The sequence below is a fragment of the Giraffa tippelskirchi genome, chromosome 8 (assembly GCF_054371585.1).
Source record: "Giraffa tippelskirchi isolate mGirTip1 chromosome 8, T2T-mGirTip1v1.2.pri, whole genome shotgun sequence".
Classification (NCBI taxonomy): Eukaryota; Metazoa; Chordata; class Mammalia; order Artiodactyla; family Giraffidae; genus Giraffa; species Giraffa tippelskirchi.
The window spans coordinates 67558947-67579651 of record NC_137282.1 but is presented as its reverse complement, the minus strand read 5'-3'; the positions used below and the strand labels follow the sequence as shown (position 1 = coordinate 67579651).

The window sequence follows — 20705 nt, the reverse complement described above, 5'->3', positions numbered from 1 at the left end:
TGGACTTTGCAAAATCAAAGATATCTACTGTGGGAAAGACCTCAGTACAAAAGCAAAAGACAGGTCACACATCGCGAGACGAATGAGTGGAAACACAAAGCTTATCAAGGATGTGTCTCCAAACAGACAAAGAACACCAACACAACAAGCCTGTGAAAACTAGGGAAAGGTCTGAAGGGACACCAGACTGAGGAAGACACACACAGAGTATCCCGGATGATGTCCAGCACTGAGGGCCTGAAGAATCAACAGTCTAGTTGTACCTCCTCAGGCCTGTGTGACCCTGGGTGAGGCCTCTGTTTCCCGGTGGCTCTGAGAGATGGACAGGGAGGAAGGGGAAGAGAAATCACTTGCATTTCTAATACTCACAGCAAAGTCTTCCAATGAGAAGGGAATTATCACCCCCACTGACAATGCCATTCACTGAAGTGATCCCCACGGGTCCATCTAACCCAGAAGGGAAGGAAGGACCTGTTCTCACAAAACGGCGAGAGATGGAAGAAGGAAGATCAAGCCCACACCAATCCCTGGAAAGAGAAGCTGTGCTCAGGGCTTGAAAGAATTCCTATTTGGAAAATGATATCCCAGCCCCACAAGGCAATCCACAGCTTCGATGCTATTCCTCCCAAAATGCCAATGCATTTTCGCACCCAACCAAGAATTGCAAAAGGGGTACGGAAACAGAAAAGAGCCTAAATTGTCAATACAATCCGACGAAAAAGCCCCGATACGGACATCCAAGGTTGTGTGAAAGGAAATTAGACGACCAAACTAGGATCCTCAGGAGAGTATCGGAGAAGGCAATGGCGACCCACTCCAGTACTCTTGCCTGGAAAATGCCCTGGACGGAGGAGCCTGGTAGGCTGCAGGCCATGGGGTCGCGCAGAGTCAGACACGACTGAAGTGACTTAGCCGCAGCAGCAGCAGCAGGAGCCGGACAGTATGCTATTGGGAATACAACAACACACACAGATCCAGATCGATGGAATAAAGTTGAGGGTCCAGACACAGACCCCAGCATCCATGCTCAACTCATCTCTGACACAGAAGGGGAGAATATCCAAATGGGAACAAGAAAGCCTCTTCAATACATGTCCATGGGAAAACCAGACAGCTACATCTGAAGAACGCTATTGGTTTTGATCTCAGACCACCTCAATATCGGGGAAAACCTCACCCTAAAGGCTGATGTCATGAGATAGCTAGAAAGAAGCGTAGGTCAAAGGCTCCTTAACATCAGAGTCTCCTTGCCATTTGCTGGGCGGAGGTAGAAATGGGTCTCTTCAAGTAAGGGAAAGAGGTACACGAAGTACACCAATGGGTTTCCATCCAATGGAACCTCTTCACAACAGAGAAGCTAAGCAAGCATTCACAAATGCAAAAGAGAGGAAACGGAACACGAGAGACTCCTTGCAAGTGGTGTATCTGAGAAGGGGTTCATATGGAAAGAGACGAAGAATGCACAGCACTCAGATTCCAAGAAACACCACCACCACCCTTGACCCTTCCCCCATGACCAACTCCGACCTAAAGCCTTTCTCTCCCTCTAACCTATCCCTAAAACATAACCCTCATCTAATCATATACATGTGCATTCCTAGCATCCATCCGTCCACACACGAGAGAGAAAGAGGAAGACACAGACTGAATTGAGAAAGGAAAAGAGAGGGACACAGCCAGAGAGAGACACGGAACCAAAGAGAGGAAAGGAGTCGATGGTCCAGACTTTTCATCAATCTGTCTCGAAGGTAGAAGCAATGACAGCGCCCATCCACCCCAGAAGGGGGAAAAGGACGGAAGGTTTGGAGAGGAAAAGACAAGAACGCAGGGAGCCATTAGAAGCTCAGCCACCCGCAGAAGCCGAGCTGGGACACTTGAACAGAATCTCAATGGAAACAGAGGACCAGAAAGTTGGCCACTCTTTTCTATAAGAGAGGGAGACCTTCGAGTCTTCCTTTCGGTCCTCCAACTTGGATGCGGGGTCTCAAAACAGTCAGGAGGGGGAGTGCCTTTTCCTGGGTACCACGGCACATCCAGGCCTCGTTCTGCCCCATTCTGTGCTGTGTCAGCCCAGGAAGGAATCTTTCTTTCTGAAGTCTCAGCGCACACGCTCCACGTGATATCGGCCCCAGGTGGAAAGGCATGGAGCTGCTCGTAGGCCGACAGACCTAGGAAGCAGATGGGAGAATGACCGCCACTCTGCAGATGGAGAGACTGGGGAAACCCTGAGGGGCATATGCTTGTCCAGGGCCACACCACTTATGAGAAGAAGGAGCCTGGTCTGAGAGCAGCGGGGCCCTCGGAGCTCAGGCCCTGGCTGCACCCAGGCCTCCCCAGGGCTGTCGGCTGGGCTGGGTGGGTGTCACTGTGCCTGCACATGGCTTAAGGGTGGTGGTCGAGCAGTCAGAAACCCAGGGATTCGCTTGGGAAGTTTTGGGGAAGGGACCTCAGCACGAACCCCAGGAAATGATGTCACCTGCCGGCAACAGAACCCAACAGAACCCGCAACCCGGGTATCCAGGCCTCGAGAGCGGAGAGGAGCCCCCAGCCAGATCACTTGCTGCCGAGATGTTCTGCTGTTTGCCCCTGCCCAGAGGCCGGGGCCTCAGGAGAGCTCACAGGCAGTGTGCGTGGGCACCCTGTCGACGTTGGCTCAGGGCACCCCCGAGACGCCTCTGGCCCTTTGCCCGGAGAAACAGAAAGGTAACACGGGGAGCCCCAGGCCGGGCCAGGCCACCTCTCCCATGCCACCCGGAAACACCGGGTCCTTTGCCTGTGTGTGTGGATGCGGGTTTCTCGGGGTGTGTCTCCCTCAAGGAAGCCCAGGTGGATGTGGGGTCAGAAGCCTGCGGACAAGTTGTGTCCACACCCCAGGGGAGAGCATGCTGGGCGGGATGGGGAGAGTGCGGGCAGGGCCGGCCGCCCAGGCTGACCTCACACCCTCAGGTGGGTCTCTTTCCTCCCGGGTGGGGATCTGAGCAGACACACGTCTCTGACCCTTCTGGGCAGAGAAGTTCGAGCAGGCCGAAGCAGCGGCTCCACTGGCCAGGCCCAGCTCGGAAAACTCCCAGCATGGCTGGCTGACGGTCACTGTCGTTGCAGAGCTTCCCACGTGATGAGGCCGAGGACGGGGACACCCCATCCAGCTCCCGGAGGGAGGGGTCGGAGCACCACCCCCCCGCCCGTGAGGCCCAGTGCAGGCTCCAGGTGAGCGTGCCCACGGAGGCATCAGCCCCACCGGGGGCGAAGCGGAGGCGGGGAAGGCCTGCTGCCGAGACACCGCCCAGGATACACCCGGCGGCCCAGTCTGAGGCTGCCACGGAGCTCAGCACACCCGGCTCCGACCCAGAGTCCCGAGAACCCCGGCCTCTGAGGCAGCAGGAGGACCTGGAGCCCAGCACGCCAGAGCACAGAGGTGAGGACGCTGGGGCTGGTGTACGGGAGTGTGTGCGGAGGGGGTGCTGAGCTACACAGGGACGAGTCCCCGAAAGCTGCTGCTGGGCCTGCAGCAAGCGCTGGCCTCACACCCCCCGCCCCCCATCTTGCACACTTCAGTCCCAAAAGACATCCGACCCTGGGTATTCTTTGGGAATCTCTTGGAAGCTTTCTGTCCCGGGATACGCACATGCCAAGGCTGGCCTGCGGGCAAACGATGCTTCTCCCACAGCTCTAGCACTGGCCTCCAACTGGAACCAGGCTCCACTTCCCAGACCTGTCCCTACAGAGGTGGTGGCTCCAGGTGCAGGACCCAGGGATCCACCGAGGGCAGATGGAGAACCGAGACTTGCCCTCGCAGAGACACCAGGCCAGCTGGGTACTGGCCAGCACACCGGGCAGATCGGATCTCCGTGCCTGCAGGACCCCCAGCCCCAGGCACTGATGTCCCACCCCCTCAGCCAGAACCTCCACCTCCACGTGCACCTCTACCTGCTCGGCCTTTGGCAGGAGAACCCGAGGCAGAGGAGGAGTCACCGCCTCGGCAGGGAGAGCCTGCCCTGGCTCCCGCGCAACACCCAGACGCCCACGATGACTCACCCACCCCTGCAGGGAGAACGAGCCCCCGCTCTGGACAGAGACCCAGAGCCCTTGCCGGAAACACCACGTCCAGGGGAGCGGTCGGCTCTGCAGCCTCCATCCCTGTCTGCTCACCGTGGACGCCGTCAACTCGGTCTGCCCCCAGGGGACATGGAGTTCCTTTCCCCCGAACTGCTTTGCATTTGGTTTGTTTCCACCTTTCTGGTGATGTTTTCTTTTTTGCGTGGTTTCCTGTATTTTTGTTGGTTAAGTTGGGATTAGTAAACTTTTTCATCATTGTTGCAATTTGGGAACACTGTTGTGTAACTCTGGTGATACTGTGTTACCATCACCACTTTGTAGTTTCAGACCCGTTCCATCTTTATGCCCCACCCCCCAACAAAGCCTGGATTCAAGGCAAGCACGCCCTGTTCATCCCTCCGCCCGATCCTGAACACAATTTCATCTTTTCCTTCTGCATTCCTTCCTATATTCTTGGTGTCCCCAATCAATGACTCTCAGTGAAATGACTGAAGGAGTTTTTTTCGGACGCTCCACCTACTGTAAGACTCCACTGGAGAGTTCTCATGTTTATGTCCTTTGAACTAGCCTTTGATAGCTGAAAGGACGTTGTACGTCCTTTCAAGATACCATGTGCCAAACGAAGCCCTTTTGGCAAATGCCATCATTATCTCCAGGCAGGCATTGCTGTTTGAAGGGTGCCATCTCAGCCAGAAGGCAGAGGCTGAGCTCCTCTTGTTGCACCAGCTCCCAAAAGAAGCCAAGAAAGGGAGCTGGAACAACAAACCACCCCAACGCCCAGGAAAGCGTTCTTCATGACAGAAGGCTAGAAAATGACCCAACATCCTTGTGGCCCAGAACCCCTCTAGAAATTCACTGTTCCATAAAAAAGAGAAACAGATGGGAAGTTCCAAGGAGAGGCAATGCCCATGGCCAGTGTATTTTAGAGACGGCCTGACCGCTCCGGGGAAGACACGCACTGACAGAACCCCTTGGGAAACAGCCGTGATAGTCCTCACTGTCGTAAGGGATTCCTCTGGGGACAACCTGCCCTGGGCACCACACGAGGGAGCAGACCGGCTTCTCTTCCTCTGCCCCCACACCATTCACTCATGAAGGCAGCTCAGGTGTTCTCATGCCCTGCCTGCCTGCCTGCCTGGCTCATCCGTGAGCTGTGACCACCTCCAGGACAGGACTCCACCTTCTGCTCTCTGTGTACCGTGAATCTGCACACAGTGGGCTTTCAGAACCTTAGGAGACTTGAGCCATTCCCACTCGAGCCAGAACCCTCCCCAGGAAGGAAAACAGCTGTGGAGTCCTTTTGGCCCCAGCACTGGTTCCGAAACCCTGGCGGCTCCTAGAGCCTCTACGGTGTGAAGAGGGAGGTCCCTTTTGACAGAGCTTTCCGGCCGTCAGATCTAAGCTGCTGTTTCACTGTCAGCTGTGTCTCTTCCGTTGCAGTGTTGCAGGTGGGCCACGCTGCTCCAAAGGAGCTCACAAGCTGAGTTTCAAGGGAGGTATTGAGAGGACAGGGATGGCTACAACGTGCTGCAAACTGAGTGAGGGTCCCCACAATCCTCAGCAAAGGTGTGTGGTGTGCAAGTGGGGAGTAGAGGGCCCCCAAGTTCCAAAGGAAGGGAGGTACTCGGGAGCTAAAGCCCTTGGCTGCTGTGGTAGCAGCTGCAGATGGCAGCTCGTCCACAGTGCACTTCGAATGAGGTCATATGAGCGGGACTCTGGAAATGGCTCCGAAATCCAGAGAAAGGGGTCAGGGTATGTGGGAATCCGGCGCGGGTGGGGGGTGGATGAAGGAAGGTGTCCTTCCTCTCTCCAGTGCAATTTGGTTTGGTGAGTCTCAAAGCTACCAGATGGCACTTCCCAAGTCAGGCCCCCGCAGGAATCAGGGTGGGCTGCATGCCTCGGCCCCTGCCACAGGGACAAGCCACACCAGTGGCCTCCCTGAGCTCCAATGGCCGGATCTGGGGGTTCTGTCTGGGTGCACACCTGCTTGTTCTGGCCAAGTTCCCCGCTTCTCTGAGCACCAGCTTCAACCTCTCGAATGAGGACATCGATTGCTACCTTGGCACGTTACTCTCTTCATCCTGTGAAGACTCATTAGGCTTATCCTACAATTACTAGCTGGCCCGAGGAGATATCTCCTGAATCCAGATTAAGCTGGAGTCTCCCAGGCTCATCTGGCATGTCTTCCCTGAAGTCTGCCAAAACCCACACCCTTGCGTTTCCAGGGACTCCCCTTAGCCAGCTGGGCAGAAAACCCAGCATGTTTCAAACAAGCTGACAGACAAGCGGGAGAGGACTCACGGGCAGATGGCTTCCCTCAGGTCTCGGGTGGAGCTCTGGGACCACAGCAGCAACAGGCCATCCCAGTCCCTGGGCTCAGCAGCGCCCTCATTCTCACGCCGGCGGCTCTGCCCTGAGGGGAGCAGGAAGGTCACCAACTGCCGCAGGCGGACCTCACGCCCCTCCCACTTATGGAGCCTGACCTCCCCCGGCCCCACCCCTTCCCCTACCCCAGCAGGACGAGAGCTCCTCTTCCCCTGGCTTCTAACGTGAGGCCCGGGCCTGGGCCCCGACTGGGCACTGCCCCAGTCCGGAGCCAATCACAGTGGCCAAGGAGGTGGAAGGCACCGATTGGCCAGGGCCAGGTCATGTGACCATACTCCCCAGGAAACTCAAATATTACCAAGATTCCCTAAGAAACCAATGAACAAAATTATCCAGTAAAGGCAAACCGTACTTTTTAATGAGGCCAAAGTCACAGAAAAAAAAAAAAAAAGCTTCACAATGAAGTGCTCAAGGAAGCTACAAAATAAACTTTCAAAAAAGTTTAGTAGTTTTTTTAATAGGGTGACGGAGAGCTATACCTATCCCATATATGTGAATTTAGGTTTAAACTAGATTTCCCTTGGCTATTTTATAAGACAAAAAAACCCACATCACCCCCTTTTACTCCCCCCCACACCCAAAAAGTGTTTTAATCTATTGAATTTTTGTGTCCTCAGTTGTGTCTGATTCACGGCAACTCACGATCTCTACACAGCCAGGCTCTTCCGTCCATGGAATTCAGGGCAATTTTTTCTGTCACAGTAAATGCCCACCCTGGGTGATCCAAACGGAAGGGCTCAGAGGCTCCTGAGAGACTAACTCCTTTCAGCTGAGCACAGAGCTGGCTCCTCACTGGGATGCCTGTGGCCTGGGGCTCCCAGAGGGGAGAGCAGCACTCGCCCCACCGTGTGGTCACTGCTGGAAGTGCAGGCTGCTCCTCACTCCCCCTTGACAGTGTCCCTGAGGGCAGAACAGTGTGAAGTTAATCAAGGTGGAAACGCAAACTCCAATGCAAGCAAACTTCCCTCAAGGTCTCCAATACCACTCAGGAACAGGGTATTGGAAACTGCAGGGGATGACATGAATGAAGATGGAGACTTGACACCTTACACCGAGTTCACTTCCAGTTATCCCTAGACAAACACTCCATGAAAACTTGTCACAAATCTAGAGGAACAATGAGCCGAAACCGGACACGTGCTTTGAGTCTTCACACACAAAACTAAAAGGCAGTCCACAAAAAAAACCAGGAGAATACAGTGGACTTTGCAAAATCAAAGATATCTACTGTGGGAAAGACCTCAGTACAAAAGCAAAAGACAGGTCACACATCGCGAGACGAATGAGTGGAAACACAAAGCTTATCAAGGATGTGTCTCCAAACAGACAAAGAACACCAACACAACAAGCCTGTGAAAACTAGGGAAAGGTCTGAAGGGACACCAGACTGAGGAAGACACACACAGAGTATCCCGGATGATGTCCAGCACTGAGGGCCTGAAGAATCAACAGTCTAGTTGTACCTCCTCAGGCCTGTGTGACCCTGGGTGAGGCCTCTGTTTCCCGGTGGCTCTGAGAGATGGACAGGGAGGAAGGGGAAGAGAAATCACTTGCATTTCTAATACTCACAGCAAAGTCTTCCAATGAGAAGGGAATTATCACCCCCACTGACAATGCCATTCACTGAAGTGATCCCCACGGGTCCATCTAACCCAGAAGGGAAGGAAGGACCTGTTCTCACAAAACGGCGAGAGATGGAAGAAGGAAGATCAAGCCCACACCAATCCCTGGAAAGAGAAGCTGTGCTCAGGGCTTGAAAGAATTCCTATTTGGAAAATGATATCCCAGCCCCACAAGGCAATCCACAGCTTCGATGCTATTCCTCCCAAAATGCCAATGCATTTTCGCACCCAACCAAGAATTGCAAAAGGGGTACGGAAACAGAAAAGAGCCTAAATTGTCAATACAATCCGACGAAAAAGCCCCGATACGGACATCCAAGGTTGTGTGAAAGGAAATTAGACGACCAAACTAGGATCCTCAGGAGAGTATCGGAGAAGGCAATGGCGACCCACTCCAGTACTCTTGCCTGGAAAATGCCCTGGACGGAGGAGCCTGGTAGGCTGCAGGCCATGGGGTCGCGCAGAGTCAGACACGACTGAAGTGACTTAGCCGCAGCAGCAGCAGCAGGAGCCGGACAGTATGCTATTGGGAATACAACAACACACACAGATCCAGATCGATGGAATAAAGTTGAGGGTCCAGACACAGACCCCAGCATCCATGCTCAACTCATCTCTGACACAGAAGGGGAGAATATCCAAATGGGAACAAGAAAGCCTCTTCAATACATGTCCATGGGAAAACCAGACAGCTACATCTGAAGAACGCTATTGGTTTTGATCTCAGACCACCTCAATATCGGGGAAAACCTCACCCTAAAGGCTGATGTCATGAGATAGCTAGAAAGAAGCGTAGGTCAAAGGCTCCTTAACATCAGAGTCTCCTTGCCATTTGCTGGGCGGAGGTAGAAATGGGTCTCTTCAAGTAAGGGAAAGAGGTACACGAAGTACACCAATGGGTTTCCATCCAATGGAACCTCTTCACAACAGAGAAGCTAAGCAAGCATTCACAAATGCAAAAGAGAGGAAACGGAACACGAGAGACTCCTTGCAAGTGGTGTATCTGAGAAGGGGTTCATATGGAAAGAGACGAAGAATGCACAGCACTCAGATTCCAAGAAACACCACCACCACCCTTGACCCTTCCCCCATGACCAACTCCGACCTAAAGCCTTTCTCTCCCTCTAACCTATCCCTAAAACATAACCCTCATCTAATCATATACATGTGCATTCCTAGCATCCATCCGTCCACACACGAGAGAGAAAGAGGAAGACACAGACTGAATTGAGAAAGGAAAAGAGAGGGACACAGCCAGAGAGAGACACGGAACCAAAGAGAGGAAAGGAGTCGATGGTCCAGACTTTTCATCAATCTGTCTCGAAGGTAGAAGCAATGACAGCGCCCATCCACCCCAGAAGGGGGAAAAGGACGGAAGGTTTGGAGAGGAAAAGACAAGAACGCAGGGAGCCATTAGAAGCTCAGCCACCCGCAGAAGCCGAGCTGGGACACTTGAACAGAATCTCAATGGAAACAGAGGACCAGAAAGTTGGCCACTCTTTTCTATAAGAGAGGGAGACCTTCGAGTCTTCCTTTCGGTCCTCCAACTTGGATGCGGGGTCTCAAAACAGTCAGGAGGGGGAGTGCCTTTTCCTGGGTACCACGGCACATCCAGGCCTCGTTCTGCCCCATTCTGTGCTGTGTCAGCCCAGGAAGGAATCTTTCTTTCTGAAGTCTCAGCGCACACGCTCCACGTGATATCGGCCCCAGGTGGAAAGGCATGGAGCTGCTCGTAGGCCGACAGACCTAGGAAGCAGATGGGAGAATGACCGCCACTCTGCAGATGGAGAGACTGGGGAAACCCTGAGGGGCATATGCTTGTCCAGGGCCACACCACTTATGAGAAGAAGGAGCCTGGTCTGAGAGCAGCGGGGCCCTCGGAGCTCAGGCCCTGGCTGCACCCAGGCCTCCCCAGGGCTGTCGGCTGGGCTGGGTGGGTGTCACTGTGCCTGCACATGGCTTAAGGGTGGTGGTCGAGCAGTCAGAAACCCAGGGATTCGCTTGGGAAGTTTTGGGGAAGGGACCTCAGCACGAACCCCAGGAAATGATGTCACCTGCCGGCAACAGAACCCAACAGAACCCGCAACCCGGGTATCCAGGCCTCGAGAGCGGAGAGGAGCCCCCAGCCAGATCACTTGCTGCCGAGATGTTCTGCTGTTTGCCCCTGCCCAGAGGCCGGGGCCTCAGGAGAGCTCACAGGCAGTGTGCGTGGGCACCCTGTCGACGTTGGCTCAGGGCACCCCCGAGACGCCTCTGGCCCTTTGCCCGGAGAAACAGAAAGGTAACACGGGGAGCCCCAGGCCGGGCCAGGCCACCTCTCCCATGCCACCCGGAAACACCGGGTCCTTTGCCTGTGTGTGTGGATGCGGGTTTCTCGGGGTGTGTCTCCCTCAAGGAAGCCCAGGTGGATGTGGGGTCAGAAGCCTGCGGACAAGTTGTGTCCACACCCCAGGGGAGAGCATGCTGGGCGGGATGGGGAGAGTGCGGGCAGGGCCGGCCGCCCAGGCTGACCTCACACCCTCAGGTGGGTCTCTTTCCTCCCGGGTGGGGATCTGAGCAGACACACGTCTCTGACCCTTCTGGGCAGAGAAGTTCGAGCAGGCCGAAGCAGCGGCTCCACTGGCCAGGCCCAGCTCGGAAAACTCCCAGCATGGCTGGCTGACGGTCACTGTCGTTGCAGAGCTTCCCACGTGATGAGGCCGAGGACGGGGACACCCCATCCAGCTCCCGGAGGGAGGGGTCGGAGCACCACCCCCCCGCCCGTGAGGCCCAGTGCAGGCTCCAGGTGAGCGTGCCCACGGAGGCATCAGCCCCACCGGGGGCGAAGCGGAGGCGGGGAAGGCCTGCTGCCGAGACACCGCCCAGGATACACCCGGCGGCCCAGTCTGAGGCTGCCACGGAGCTCAGCACACCCGGCTCCGACCCAGAGTCCCGAGAACCCCGGCCTCTGAGGCAGCAGGAGGACCTGGAGCCCAGCACGCCAGAGCACAGAGGTGAGGACGCTGGGGCTGGTGTACGGGAGTGTGTGCGGAGGGGGTGCTGAGCTACACAGGGACGAGTCCCCGAAAGCTGCTGCTGGGCCTGCAGCAAGCGCTGGCCTCACACCCCCCGCCCCCCATCTTGCACACTTCAGTCCCAAAAGACATCCGACCCTGGGTATTCTTTGGGAATCTCTTGGAAGCTTTCTGTCCCGGGATACGCACATGCCAAGGCTGGCCTGCGGGCAAACGATGCTTCTCCCACAGCTCTAGCACTGGCCTCCAACTGGAACCAGGCTCCACTTCCCAGACCTGTCCCTACAGAGGTGGTGGCTCCAGGTGCAGGACCCAGGGATCCACCGAGGGCAGATGGAGAACCGAGACTTGCCCTCGCAGAGACACCAGGCCAGCTGGGTACTGGCCAGCACACCGGGCAGATCGGATCTCCGTGCCTGCAGGACCCCCAGCCCCAGGCACTGATGTCCCACCCCCTCAGCCAGAACCTCCACCTCCACGTGCACCTCTACCTGCTCGGCCTTTGGCAGGAGAACCCGAGGCAGAGGAGGAGTCACCGCCTCGGCAGGGAGAGCCTGCCCTGGCTCCCGCGCAACACCCAGACGCCCACGATGACTCACCCACCCCTGCAGGGAGAACGAGCCCCCGCTCTGGACAGAGACCCAGAGCCCTTGCCGGAAACACCACGTCCAGGGGAGCGGTCGGCTCTGCAGCCTCCATCCCTGTCTGCTCACCGTGGACGCCGTCAACTCGGTCTGCCCCCAGGGGACATGGAGTTCCTTTCCCCCGAACTGCTTTGCATTTGGTTTGTTTCCACCTTTCTGGTGATGTTTTCTTTTTTGCGTGGTTTCCTGTATTTTTGTTGGTTAAGTTGGGATTAGTAAACTTTTTCATCATTGTTGCAATTTGGGAACACTGTTGTGTAACTCTGGTGATACTGTGTTACCATCACCACTTTGTAGTTTCAGACCCGTTCCATCTTTATGCCCCACCCCCCAACAAAGCCTGGATTCAAGGCAAGCACGCCCTGTTCATCCCTCCGCCCGATCCTGAACACAATTTCATCTTTTCCTTCTGCATTCCTTCCTATATTCTTGGTGTCCCCAATCAATGACTCTCAGTGAAATGACTGAAGGAGTTTTTTTCGGACGCTCCACCTACTGTAAGACTCCACTGGAGAGTTCTCATGTTTATGTCCTTTGAACTAGCCTTTGATAGCTGAAAGGACGTTGTACGTCCTTTCAAGATACCATGTGCCAAACGAAGCCCTTTTGGCAAATGCCATCATTATCTCCAGGCAGGCATTGCTGTTTGAAGGGTGCCATCTCAGCCAGAAGGCAGAGGCTGAGCTCCTCTTGTTGCACCAGCTCCCAAAAGAAGCCAAGAAAGGGAGCTGGAACAACAAACCACCCCAACGCCCAGGAAAGCGTTCTTCATGACAGAAGGCTAGAAAATGACCCAACATCCTTGTGGCCCAGAACCCCTCTAGAAATTCACTGTTCCATAAAAAAGAGAAACAGATGGGAAGTTCCAAGGAGAGGCAATGCCCATGGCCAGTGTATTTTAGAGACGGCCTGACCGCTCCGGGGAAGACACGCACTGACAGAACCCCTTGGGAAACAGCCGTGATAGTCCTCACTGTCGTAAGGGATTCCTCTGGGGACAACCTGCCCTGGGCACCACACGAGGGAGCAGACCGGCTTCTCTTCCTCTGCCCCCACACCATTCACTCATGAAGGCAGCTCAGGTGTTCTCATGCCCTGCCTGCCTGCCTGCCTGGCTCATCCGTGAGCTGTGACCACCTCCAGGACAGGACTCCACCTTCTGCTCTCTGTGTACCGTGAATCTGCACACAGTGGGCTTTCAGAACCTTAGGAGACTTGAGCCATTCCCACTCGAGCCAGAACCCTCCCCAGGAAGGAAAACAGCTGTGGAGTCCTTTTGGCCCCAGCACTGGTTCCGAAACCCTGGCGGCTCCTAGAGCCTCTACGGTGTGAAGAGGGAGGTCCCTTTTGACAGAGCTTTCCGGCCGTCAGATCTAAGCTGCTGTTTCACTGTCAGCTGTGTCTCTTCCGTTGCAGTGTTGCAGGTGGGCCACGCTGCTCCAAAGGAGCTCACAAGCTGAGTTTCAAGGGAGGTATTGAGAGGACAGGGATGGCTACAACGTGCTGCAAACTGAGTGAGGGTCCCCACAATCCTCAGCAAAGGTGTGTGGTGTGCAAGTGGGGAGTAGAGGGCCCCCAAGTTCCAAAGGAAGGGAGGTACTCGGGAGCTAAAGCCCTTGGCTGCTGTGGTAGCAGCTGCAGATGGCAGCTCGTCCACAGTGCACTTCGAATGAGGTCATATGAGCGGGACTCTGGAAATGGCTCCGAAATCCAGAGAAAGGGGTCAGGGTATGTGGGAATCCGGCGCGGGTGGGGGGTGGATGAAGGAAGGTGTCCTTCCTCTCTCCAGTGCAATTTGGTTTGGTGAGTCTCAAAGCTACCAGATGGCACTTCCCAAGTCAGGCCCCCGCAGGAATCAGGGTGGGCTGCATGCCTCGGCCCCTGCCACAGGGACAAGCCACACCAGTGGCCTCCCTGAGCTCCAATGGCCGGATCTGGGGGTTCTGTCTGGGTGCACACCTGCTTGTTCTGGCCAAGTTCCCCGCTTCTCTGAGCACCAGCTTCAACCTCTCGAATGAGGACATCGATTGCTACCTTGGCACGTTACTCTCTTCATCCTGTGAAGACTCATTAGGCTTATCCTACAATTACTAGCTGGCCCGAGGAGATATCTCCTGAATCCAGATTAAGCTGGAGTCTCCCAGGCTCATCTGGCATGTCTTCCCTGAAGTCTGCCAAAACCCACACCCTTGCGTTTCCAGGGACTCCCCTTAGCCAGCTGGGCAGAAAACCCAGCATGTTTCAAACAAGCTGACAGACAAGCGGGAGAGGACTCACGGGCAGACGGCTTCCCTCAGGTCTCGGGTGGAGCTCTGGGACCACAGCAGCAACAGGCCATCCCAGTCCCTGGGCTCAGCAGCGCCCTCATTCTCACGCCGGCGGCTCTGCCCTGAGGGGAGCAGGAAGGTCACCAACTGCCGCAGGCGGACCTCACGCCCCTCCCACTTATGGAGCCTGACCTCCCCCGGCCCCACCCCTTCCCCTACCCCAGCAGGACGAGAGCTCCTCTTCCCCTGGCTTCTAACGTGAGGCCCGGGCCTGGGCCCCGACTGGGCACTGCCCCAGTCCGGAGCCAATCACAGTGGCCAAGGAGGTGGAAGGCACCGATTGGCCAGGGCCAGGTCATGTGACCATACTCCCCAGGAAACTCAAATATTACCAAGATTCCCTAAGAAACCAATGAACAAAATTATCCAGTAAAGGCAAACCGTACTTTTTAATGAGGCCAAAGTCACAGAAAAAAAAAAAAAAGCTTCACAATGAAGTGCTCAAGGAAGCTACAAAATAAACTTTCAAAAAAGTTTAGTAGTTTTTTTAATAGGGTGACGGAGAGCTATACCTATCCCATATATGTGAATTTAGGTTTAAACTAGATTTCCCTTGGCTATTTTATAAGACAAAAAAACCCACATCACCCCCTTTTACTCCCCCCCACACCCAAAAAGTGTTTTAATCTATTGAATTTTTGTGTCCTCAGTTGTGTCTGATTCACGGCAACTCACGATCTCTACACAGCCAGGCTCTTCCGTCCATGGAATTCAGGGCAATTTTTTCTGTCACAGTAAATGCCCACCCTGGGTGATCCAAACGGAAGGGCTCAGAGGCTCCTGAGAGACTAACTCCTTTCAGCTGAGCACAGAGCTGGCTCCTCACTGGGATGCCTGTGGCCTGGGGCTCCCAGAGGGGAGAGCAGCACTCGCCCCACCGTGTGGTCACTGCTGGAAGTGCAGGCTGCTCCTCACTCCCCCTTGACAGTGTCCCTGAGGGCAGAACAGTGTGAAGTTAATCAAGGTGGAAACGCAAACTCCAATGCAAGCAAACTTCCCTCAAGGTCTCCAATACCACTCAGGAACAGGGTATTGGAAACTGCAGGGGATGACATGAATGAAGATGGAGACTTGACACCTTACACCGAGTTCACTTCCAGTTATCCCTAGACAAACACTCCATGAAAACTTGTCACAAATCTAGAGGAACAATGAGCCGAAACCGGACACGTGCTTTGAGTCTTCACACACAAAACTAAAAGGCAGTCCACAAAAAAAACCAGGAGAATACAGTGGACTTTGCAAAATCAAAGATATCTACTGTGGGAAAGACCTCAGTACAAAAGCAAAAGACAGGTCACACATCGCGAGACGAATGAGTGGAAACACAAAGCTTATCAAGGATGTGTCTCCAAACAGACAAAGAACACCAACACAACAAGCCTGTGAAAACTAGGGAAAGGTCTGAAGGGACACCAGACTGAGGAAGACACACACAGAGTATCCCGGATGATGTCCAGCACTGAGGGCCTGAAGAATCAACAGTCTAGTTGTACCTCCTCAGGCCTGTGTGACCCTGGGTGAGGCCTCTGTTTCCCGGTGGCTCTGAGAGATGGACAGGGAGGAAGGGGAAGAGAAATCACTTGCATTTCTAATACTCACAGCAAAGTCTTCCAATGAGAAGGGAATTATCACCCCCACTGACAATGCCATTCACTGAAGTGATCCCCACGGGTCCATCTAACCCAGAAGGGAAGGAAGGACCTGTTCTCACAAAACGGCGAGAGATGGAAGAAGGAAGATCAAGCCCACACCAATCCCTGGAAAGAGAAGCTGTGCTCAGGGCTTGAAAGAATTCCTATTTGGAAAATGATATCCCAGCCCCACAAGGCAATCCACAGCTTCGATGCTATTCCTCCCAAAATGCCAATGCATTTTCGCACCCAACCAAGAATTGCAAAAGGGGTACGGAAACAGAAAAGAGCCTAAATTGTCAATACAATCCGACGAAAAAGCCCCGATACGGACATCCAAGGTTGTGTGAAAGGAAATTAGACGACCAAACTAGGATCCTCAGGAGAGTATCGGAGAAGGCAATGGCGACCCACTCCAGTACTCTTGCCTGGAAAATGCCCTGGACGGAGGAGCCTGGTAGGCTGCAGGCCATGGGGTCGCGCAGAGTCAGACACGACTGAAGTGACTTAGCCGCAGCAGCAGCAGCAGGAGCCGGACAGTATGCTATTGGGAATACAACAACACACACAGATCCAGATCGATGGAATAAAGTTGAGGGTCCAGACACAGACCCCAGCATCCATGCTCAACTCATCTCTGACACAGAAGGGGAGAATATCCAAATGGGAACAAGAAAGCCTCTTCAATACATGTCCATGGGAAAACCAGACAGCTACATCTGAAGAACGCTATTGGTTTTGATCTCAGACCACCTCAATATCGGGGAAAACCTCACCCTAAAGGCTGATGTCATGAGATAGCTAGAAAGAAGCGTAGGTCAAAGGCTCCTTAACATCAGAGTCTCCTTGCCATTTGCTGGGCGGAGGTAGAAATGGGTCTCTTCAAGTAAGGGAAAGAGGTACACGAAGTACACCAATGGGTTTCCATCCAATGGAACCTCTTCACAACAGAGAAGCTAAGCAAGCATTCACAAATGCAAAAGAGAGGAAACGGAACACGAGAGACTCCTTGCAAGTGGTGTATCTGAGAAGGGGTTCATATGGAAAGAGACGAAGAATGCACAGCACTCAGATTCCAAGAAACACCACCACCACCCTTGACCCTTCCCCCATGACCAACTCCGACCTAAAGCCTTTCTCTCCCTCTAACCTATCCCTAAAACATAACCCTCATCTAATCATATACATGTGCATTCCTAGCATCCATCCGTCCACACACGAGAGAGAAAGAGGAAGACACAGACTGAATTGAGAAAGGAAAAGAGAGGGACACAGCCAGAGAGAGACACGGAACCAAAGAGAGGAAAGGAGTCGATGGTCCAGACTTTTCATCAATCTGTCTCGAAGGTAGAAGCAATGACAGCGCCCATCCACCCCAGAAGGGGGAAAAGGACGGAAGGTTTGGAGAGGAAAAGACAAGAACGCAGGGAGCCATTAGAAGCTCAGCCACCCGCAGAAGCCGAGCTGGGACACTTGAACAGAATCTCAATGGAAACAGAGGACCAGAAAGTTGGCCACTCTTTTCTATAAGAGAGGGAGACCTTCGAGTCTTCCTTTCGGTCCTCCAACTTGGATGCGGGGTCTCAAAACAGTCAGGAGGGGGAGTGCCTTTTCCTGGGTACCACGGCACATCCAGGCCTCGTTCTGCCCCATTCTGTGCTGTGTCAGCCCAGGAAGGAATCTTTCTTTCTGAAGTCTCAGCGCACACGCTCCACGTGATATCGGCCCCAGGTGGAAAGGCATGGAGCTGCTCGTAGGCCGACAGACCTAGGAAGCAGATGGGAGAATGACCGCCACTCTGCAGATGGAGAGACTGGGGAAACCCTGAGGGGCATATGCTTGTCCAGGGCCACACCACTTATGAGAAGAAGGAGCCTGGTCTGAGAGCAGCGGGGCCCTCGGAGCTCAGGCCCTGGCTGCACCCAGGCCTCCCCAGGGCTGTCGGCTGGGCTGGGTGGGTGTCACTGTGCCTGCACATGGCTTAAGGGTGGTGGTCGAGCAGTCAGAAACCCAGGGATTCGCTTGGGAAGTTTTGGGGAAGGGACCTCAGCACGAACCCCAGGAAATGATGTCACCTGCCGGCAACAGAACCCAACAGAACCCGCAACCCGGGTATCCAGGCCTCGAGAGCGGAGAGGAGCCCCCAGCCAGATCACTTGCTGCCGAGATGTTCTGCTGTTTGCCCCTGCCCAGAGGCCGGGGCCTCAGGAGAGCTCACAGGCAGTGTGCGTGGGCACCCTGTCGACGTTGGCTCAGGGCACCCCCGAGACGCCTCTGGCCCTTTGCCCGGAGAAACAGAAAGGTAACACGGGGAGCCCCAGGCCGGGCCAGGCCACCTCTCCCATGCCACCCGGAAACACCGGGTCCTTTGCCTGTGTGTGTGGATGCGGGTTTCTCGGGGTGTGTCTCCCTCAAGGAAGCCCAGGTGGATGTGGGGTCAGAAGCCTGCGGACAAGTTGTGTCCACACCCCAGGGGAGAGCATGCTGGGCGGGATGGGGAGAGTGCGGGCAGGGCCGGCCGCCCAGGCTGACCTCACACCCTCAGGTGGGTCTCTTTCCTCCCGGGTGGGGATCTGAGCAGACACACGTCTCTGACCCTTCTGGGCAGAGAAGTTCGAGCAGGCCGAAGCAGCGGCTCCACTGGCCAGGCCCAGCTCGGAAAACTCCCAGCATGGCTGGCTGACGGTCACTGTCGTTGCAGAGCTTCCCACGTGATGAGGCCGAGGACGGGGACACCCCATCCAGCTCCCGGAGGGAGGGGTCGGAGCACCACCCCCCCGCCCGTGAGGCCCAGTGCAGGCTCCAGGTGAGCGTGCCCACGGAGGCATCAGCCCCACCGGGGGCGAAGCGGAGGCGGGGAAGGCCTGCTGCCGAGACACCGCCCAGGATACACCCGGCGGCCCAGTCTGAGGCTGCCACGGAGCTCAGCACACCCGGCTCCGACCCAGAGTCCCGAGAACCCCGGCCTCTGAGGCAGCAGGAGGACCTGGAGCCCAGCACGCCAGAGCACAGAGGTGAGGACGCTGGGGCTGGTGTACGGGAGTGTGTGCGGAGGGGGTGCTGAGCTACACAGGGACGAGTCCCCGAAAGCTGCTGCTGGGCCTGCAGCAAGCGCTGGCCTCACACCCCCCGCCCCCCATCTTGCACACTTCAGTCCCAAAAGACATCCGACCCTGGGTATTCTTTGGGAATCTCTTGGAAGCTTTCTGTCCCGGGATACGCACATGCCAAGGCTGGCCTGCGGGCAAACGATGCTTCTCCCACAGCTCTAGCACTGGCCTCCAACTGGAACCAGGCTCCACTTCCCAGACCTGTCCCTACAGAGGTGGTGGCTCCAGGTGCAGGACCCAGGGATCCACCGAGGGCAGATGGAGAACCGAGACTTGCCCTCGCAGAGACACCAGGCCAGCTGGGTACTGGCCAGCACACCGGGCAGATCGGATCTCCGTGCCTGCAGGACCCCCAGCCCCAGGCACTGATGTCCCACCCCCTCAGCCAGAACCTCCACCTCCACGTGCACCTCTACCTGCTCGGCCTTTGGCAGGAGAACCCGAGGCAGAGGAGGAGTCACCGCCTCGGCAGGGAGAGCCTGCCCTGGCTCCCGCGCAACACCCAGACGCCCACGATGACTCACCCACCCCTGCAGGGAGAACGAGCCCCCGCTCTGGACAGAGACCCAGAGCCCTTGCCGGAAACACCACGTCCAGGGGAGCGGTCGGCTCTGCAGCCTCCATCCCTGTCTGCTCACCGTGGACGCCGTCAACTCGGTCTGCCCCCAGGGGACATGGAGTTCCTTTCCCCCGAACTGCTTTGCATTTGGTTTGTTTCCACCTTTCTGGTGATGTTTTCTTTTTTGCGTGGTTTCCTGTATTTTTGTTGGTTAAGTTGGGATTAGTAAACTTTTTCATCATTGTTGCAATTTGGGAACACTGTTGTGTAACTCTGGTGATACTGTGTTACCATCACCACTTTGTAGTTTCAGACCCGTTCCATCTTTATGCCCCACCCCCCAACAAAGCCTGGATTCAAGGCAAGCACGCCCTGTTCATCCCTCCGCCCGATCCTGAACACAATTTCATCTTTTCCTTCTGCATTCCTTCCTATATTCTTGGTGTCCCCAATCAATGACTCTCAGTGAAATGACTGAAGGAGTTTTTTTCGGACGCTCCACCTACTGTAAGACTCCACTGGAGAGTTCTCATGTTTATGTCCTTTGAACTAGCCTTTGATAGCTGAAAGGACGTTGTACGTCCTTTCAAGATACCATGTGCCAAACGAAGCCCTTTTGGCAAATGCCATCATTATCTCCAGGCAGGCATTGCTGTTTGAAGGGTGCCATCTCAGCCAGAAGGCAGAGGCTGAGCTCCTCTTGTTGCACCAGCTCCCAAAAGAAGCCAAGAAAGGGAGCTGGAACAACAAACCACCCCAACGCCCAGGAAAGCGTTCTTCATGACAGAAGGCTAGAAAATGACCCAACATCCTTGTGGCCCAGAACCCCTCTAGAAATTCACTGTTCCATAAAAAAGAGAAACAGATGGGAAGTTCCAAGGAGAGGCAATGCCCATGGCCAGTGTATTTTAGAGACGGCCTGACCGCTCCGGGGAAGACACGCACTGACAGAACCCCTTGGGAAACAGCCGTGATAGTCCTCACTGTCGTAAGGGATTCCTCTGGGGACAACCTGCCCTGGGCACCACACGAGGGAGCAGACCGGCTTCTCTTCCTCTGCCCCCACACCATTCACTCATGAAGGCAGCTCAGGTGTTCTCATGCCCTGCCTGCCTGCCTGCCTGGCTCATCCGTGAGCTGTGACCACCTCCAGGACAGGACTCCACCTTCTGCTCTCTGTGTACCGTGAATCTGCACACAGTGGGCTTTCAGAACCTTAGGAGACTTGAGCCATTCCCACTCGAGCCAGAACCCTCCCCAGGAAGGAAAACAGCTGTGGAGTCCTTTTGGCCCCAGCACTGGTTCCGAAACCCTGGCGGCTCCTAGAGCCTCTACGGTGTGAAGAGGGAGGTCC

At 55.2% G+C, this 20705-nt stretch overlaps 4 protein-coding genes across 4 annotated transcripts; 3 read left to right on the top strand and 1 right to left on the bottom strand.

The window, feature by feature from the left end:
- The first annotated feature begins 334 nt into the window (after positions 1-334).
- Positions 335-4320, top strand: LOC145517164 (uncharacterized). Its single transcript, XM_081519427.1, has 3 exons — positions 335-2703; positions 3103-3415; positions 3668-4320. Exons 1-3 carry the CDS (start codon positions 2467-2469, stop codon positions 4294-4296), a joined length of 1179 nt encoding a protein of 392 aa, XP_081375553.1. The 5' UTR covers positions 335-2466; the 3' UTR covers positions 4297-4320.
- Positions 4321-6877: 2557 nt separating this feature from the next.
- On the bottom strand, positions 6878-19541 carry LOC145517346 (uncharacterized). The gene is made up of 6 exons (XM_081519629.1): positions 19431-19541; positions 17224-17449; positions 14724-14981; positions 13999-14110; positions 9584-9809; positions 6878-7341 (listed from the first exon to the last, which is right to left on the bottom strand). The coding sequence occupies exons 2-5, from the start codon at positions 17423-17425 to the stop codon at positions 9740-9742; spliced, it is 642 nt and encodes a 213-aa protein (XP_081375755.1). The 5' UTR covers positions 17426-17449; positions 19431-19541; the 3' UTR covers positions 6878-7341; positions 9584-9739.
- On the top strand, positions 7977-11961 carry LOC145517146 (uncharacterized). Its single transcript, XM_081519408.1, has 3 exons — positions 7977-10344; positions 10744-11056; positions 11309-11961. The coding sequence occupies exons 1-3, from the start codon at positions 10108-10110 to the stop codon at positions 11935-11937; spliced, it is 1179 nt and encodes a 392-aa protein (XP_081375534.1). The 5' UTR covers positions 7977-10107; the 3' UTR covers positions 11938-11961.
- Positions 15616-19601, top strand: LOC145517135 (uncharacterized). The gene is made up of 3 exons (XM_081519396.1): positions 15616-17984; positions 18384-18696; positions 18949-19601. The coding sequence occupies exons 1-3, from the start codon at positions 17748-17750 to the stop codon at positions 19575-19577; spliced, it is 1179 nt and encodes a 392-aa protein (XP_081375522.1). The 5' UTR covers positions 15616-17747; the 3' UTR covers positions 19578-19601.
- Positions 19602-20705: the final 1104 nt, after the last annotated feature.

Bases quoted from the DNA above. Each gene is read 5' to 3' on its own strand.
- LOC145517146 (XM_081519408.1), top strand. From the start codon at position 10,108: ATGATGTCACCTGCCGGCAACAGAACCCAACAGAACCCGCAACCCGGG. The intron at 10,345-10,743 runs GTAACACGGGGA...CTGTCGTTGCAG, and splicing joins TTGCCCGGAGAAACAGAAAG to AGCTTCCCACGTGATGAGGC. The intron at 11,057-11,308 runs GTGAGGACGCTG...CTTCTCCCACAG, and splicing joins CAGCACGCCAGAGCACAGAG to CTCTAGCACTGGCCTCCAAC.
- LOC145517164 (XM_081519427.1), top strand. From the start codon at position 2,467: ATGATGTCACCTGCCGGCAACAGAACCCAACAGAACCCGCAACCCGGG. The intron at 2,704-3,102 runs GTAACACGGGGA...CTGTCGTTGCAG, and splicing joins TTGCCCGGAGAAACAGAAAG to AGCTTCCCACGTGATGAGGC. The intron at 3,416-3,667 runs GTGAGGACGCTG...CTTCTCCCACAG, and splicing joins CAGCACGCCAGAGCACAGAG to CTCTAGCACTGGCCTCCAAC.
- LOC145517346 (XM_081519629.1), bottom strand. From the start codon at position 17,425: ATGCCTTTCCACCTGGGGCCGATATCACGTGGAGCGTGTGCGCTGAGA. The intron at 14,111-14,723 runs GTGAGTTGCCGT...TGCTCCCCTCAG, and splicing joins AGCCTGGCTGTGTAGAGATC to GGCAGAGCCGCCGGCGTGAG. The intron at 9,810-13,998 runs GTGAGTCCTCTC...TCTGCTTCCTAG, and splicing joins CTGAGGGAAGCCGTCTGCCC to GTCTGTCGGCCTACGAGCAG.
- LOC145517135 (XM_081519396.1), top strand. From the start codon at position 17,748: ATGATGTCACCTGCCGGCAACAGAACCCAACAGAACCCGCAACCCGGG. The intron at 17,985-18,383 runs GTAACACGGGGA...CTGTCGTTGCAG, and splicing joins TTGCCCGGAGAAACAGAAAG to AGCTTCCCACGTGATGAGGC. The intron at 18,697-18,948 runs GTGAGGACGCTG...CTTCTCCCACAG, and splicing joins CAGCACGCCAGAGCACAGAG to CTCTAGCACTGGCCTCCAAC.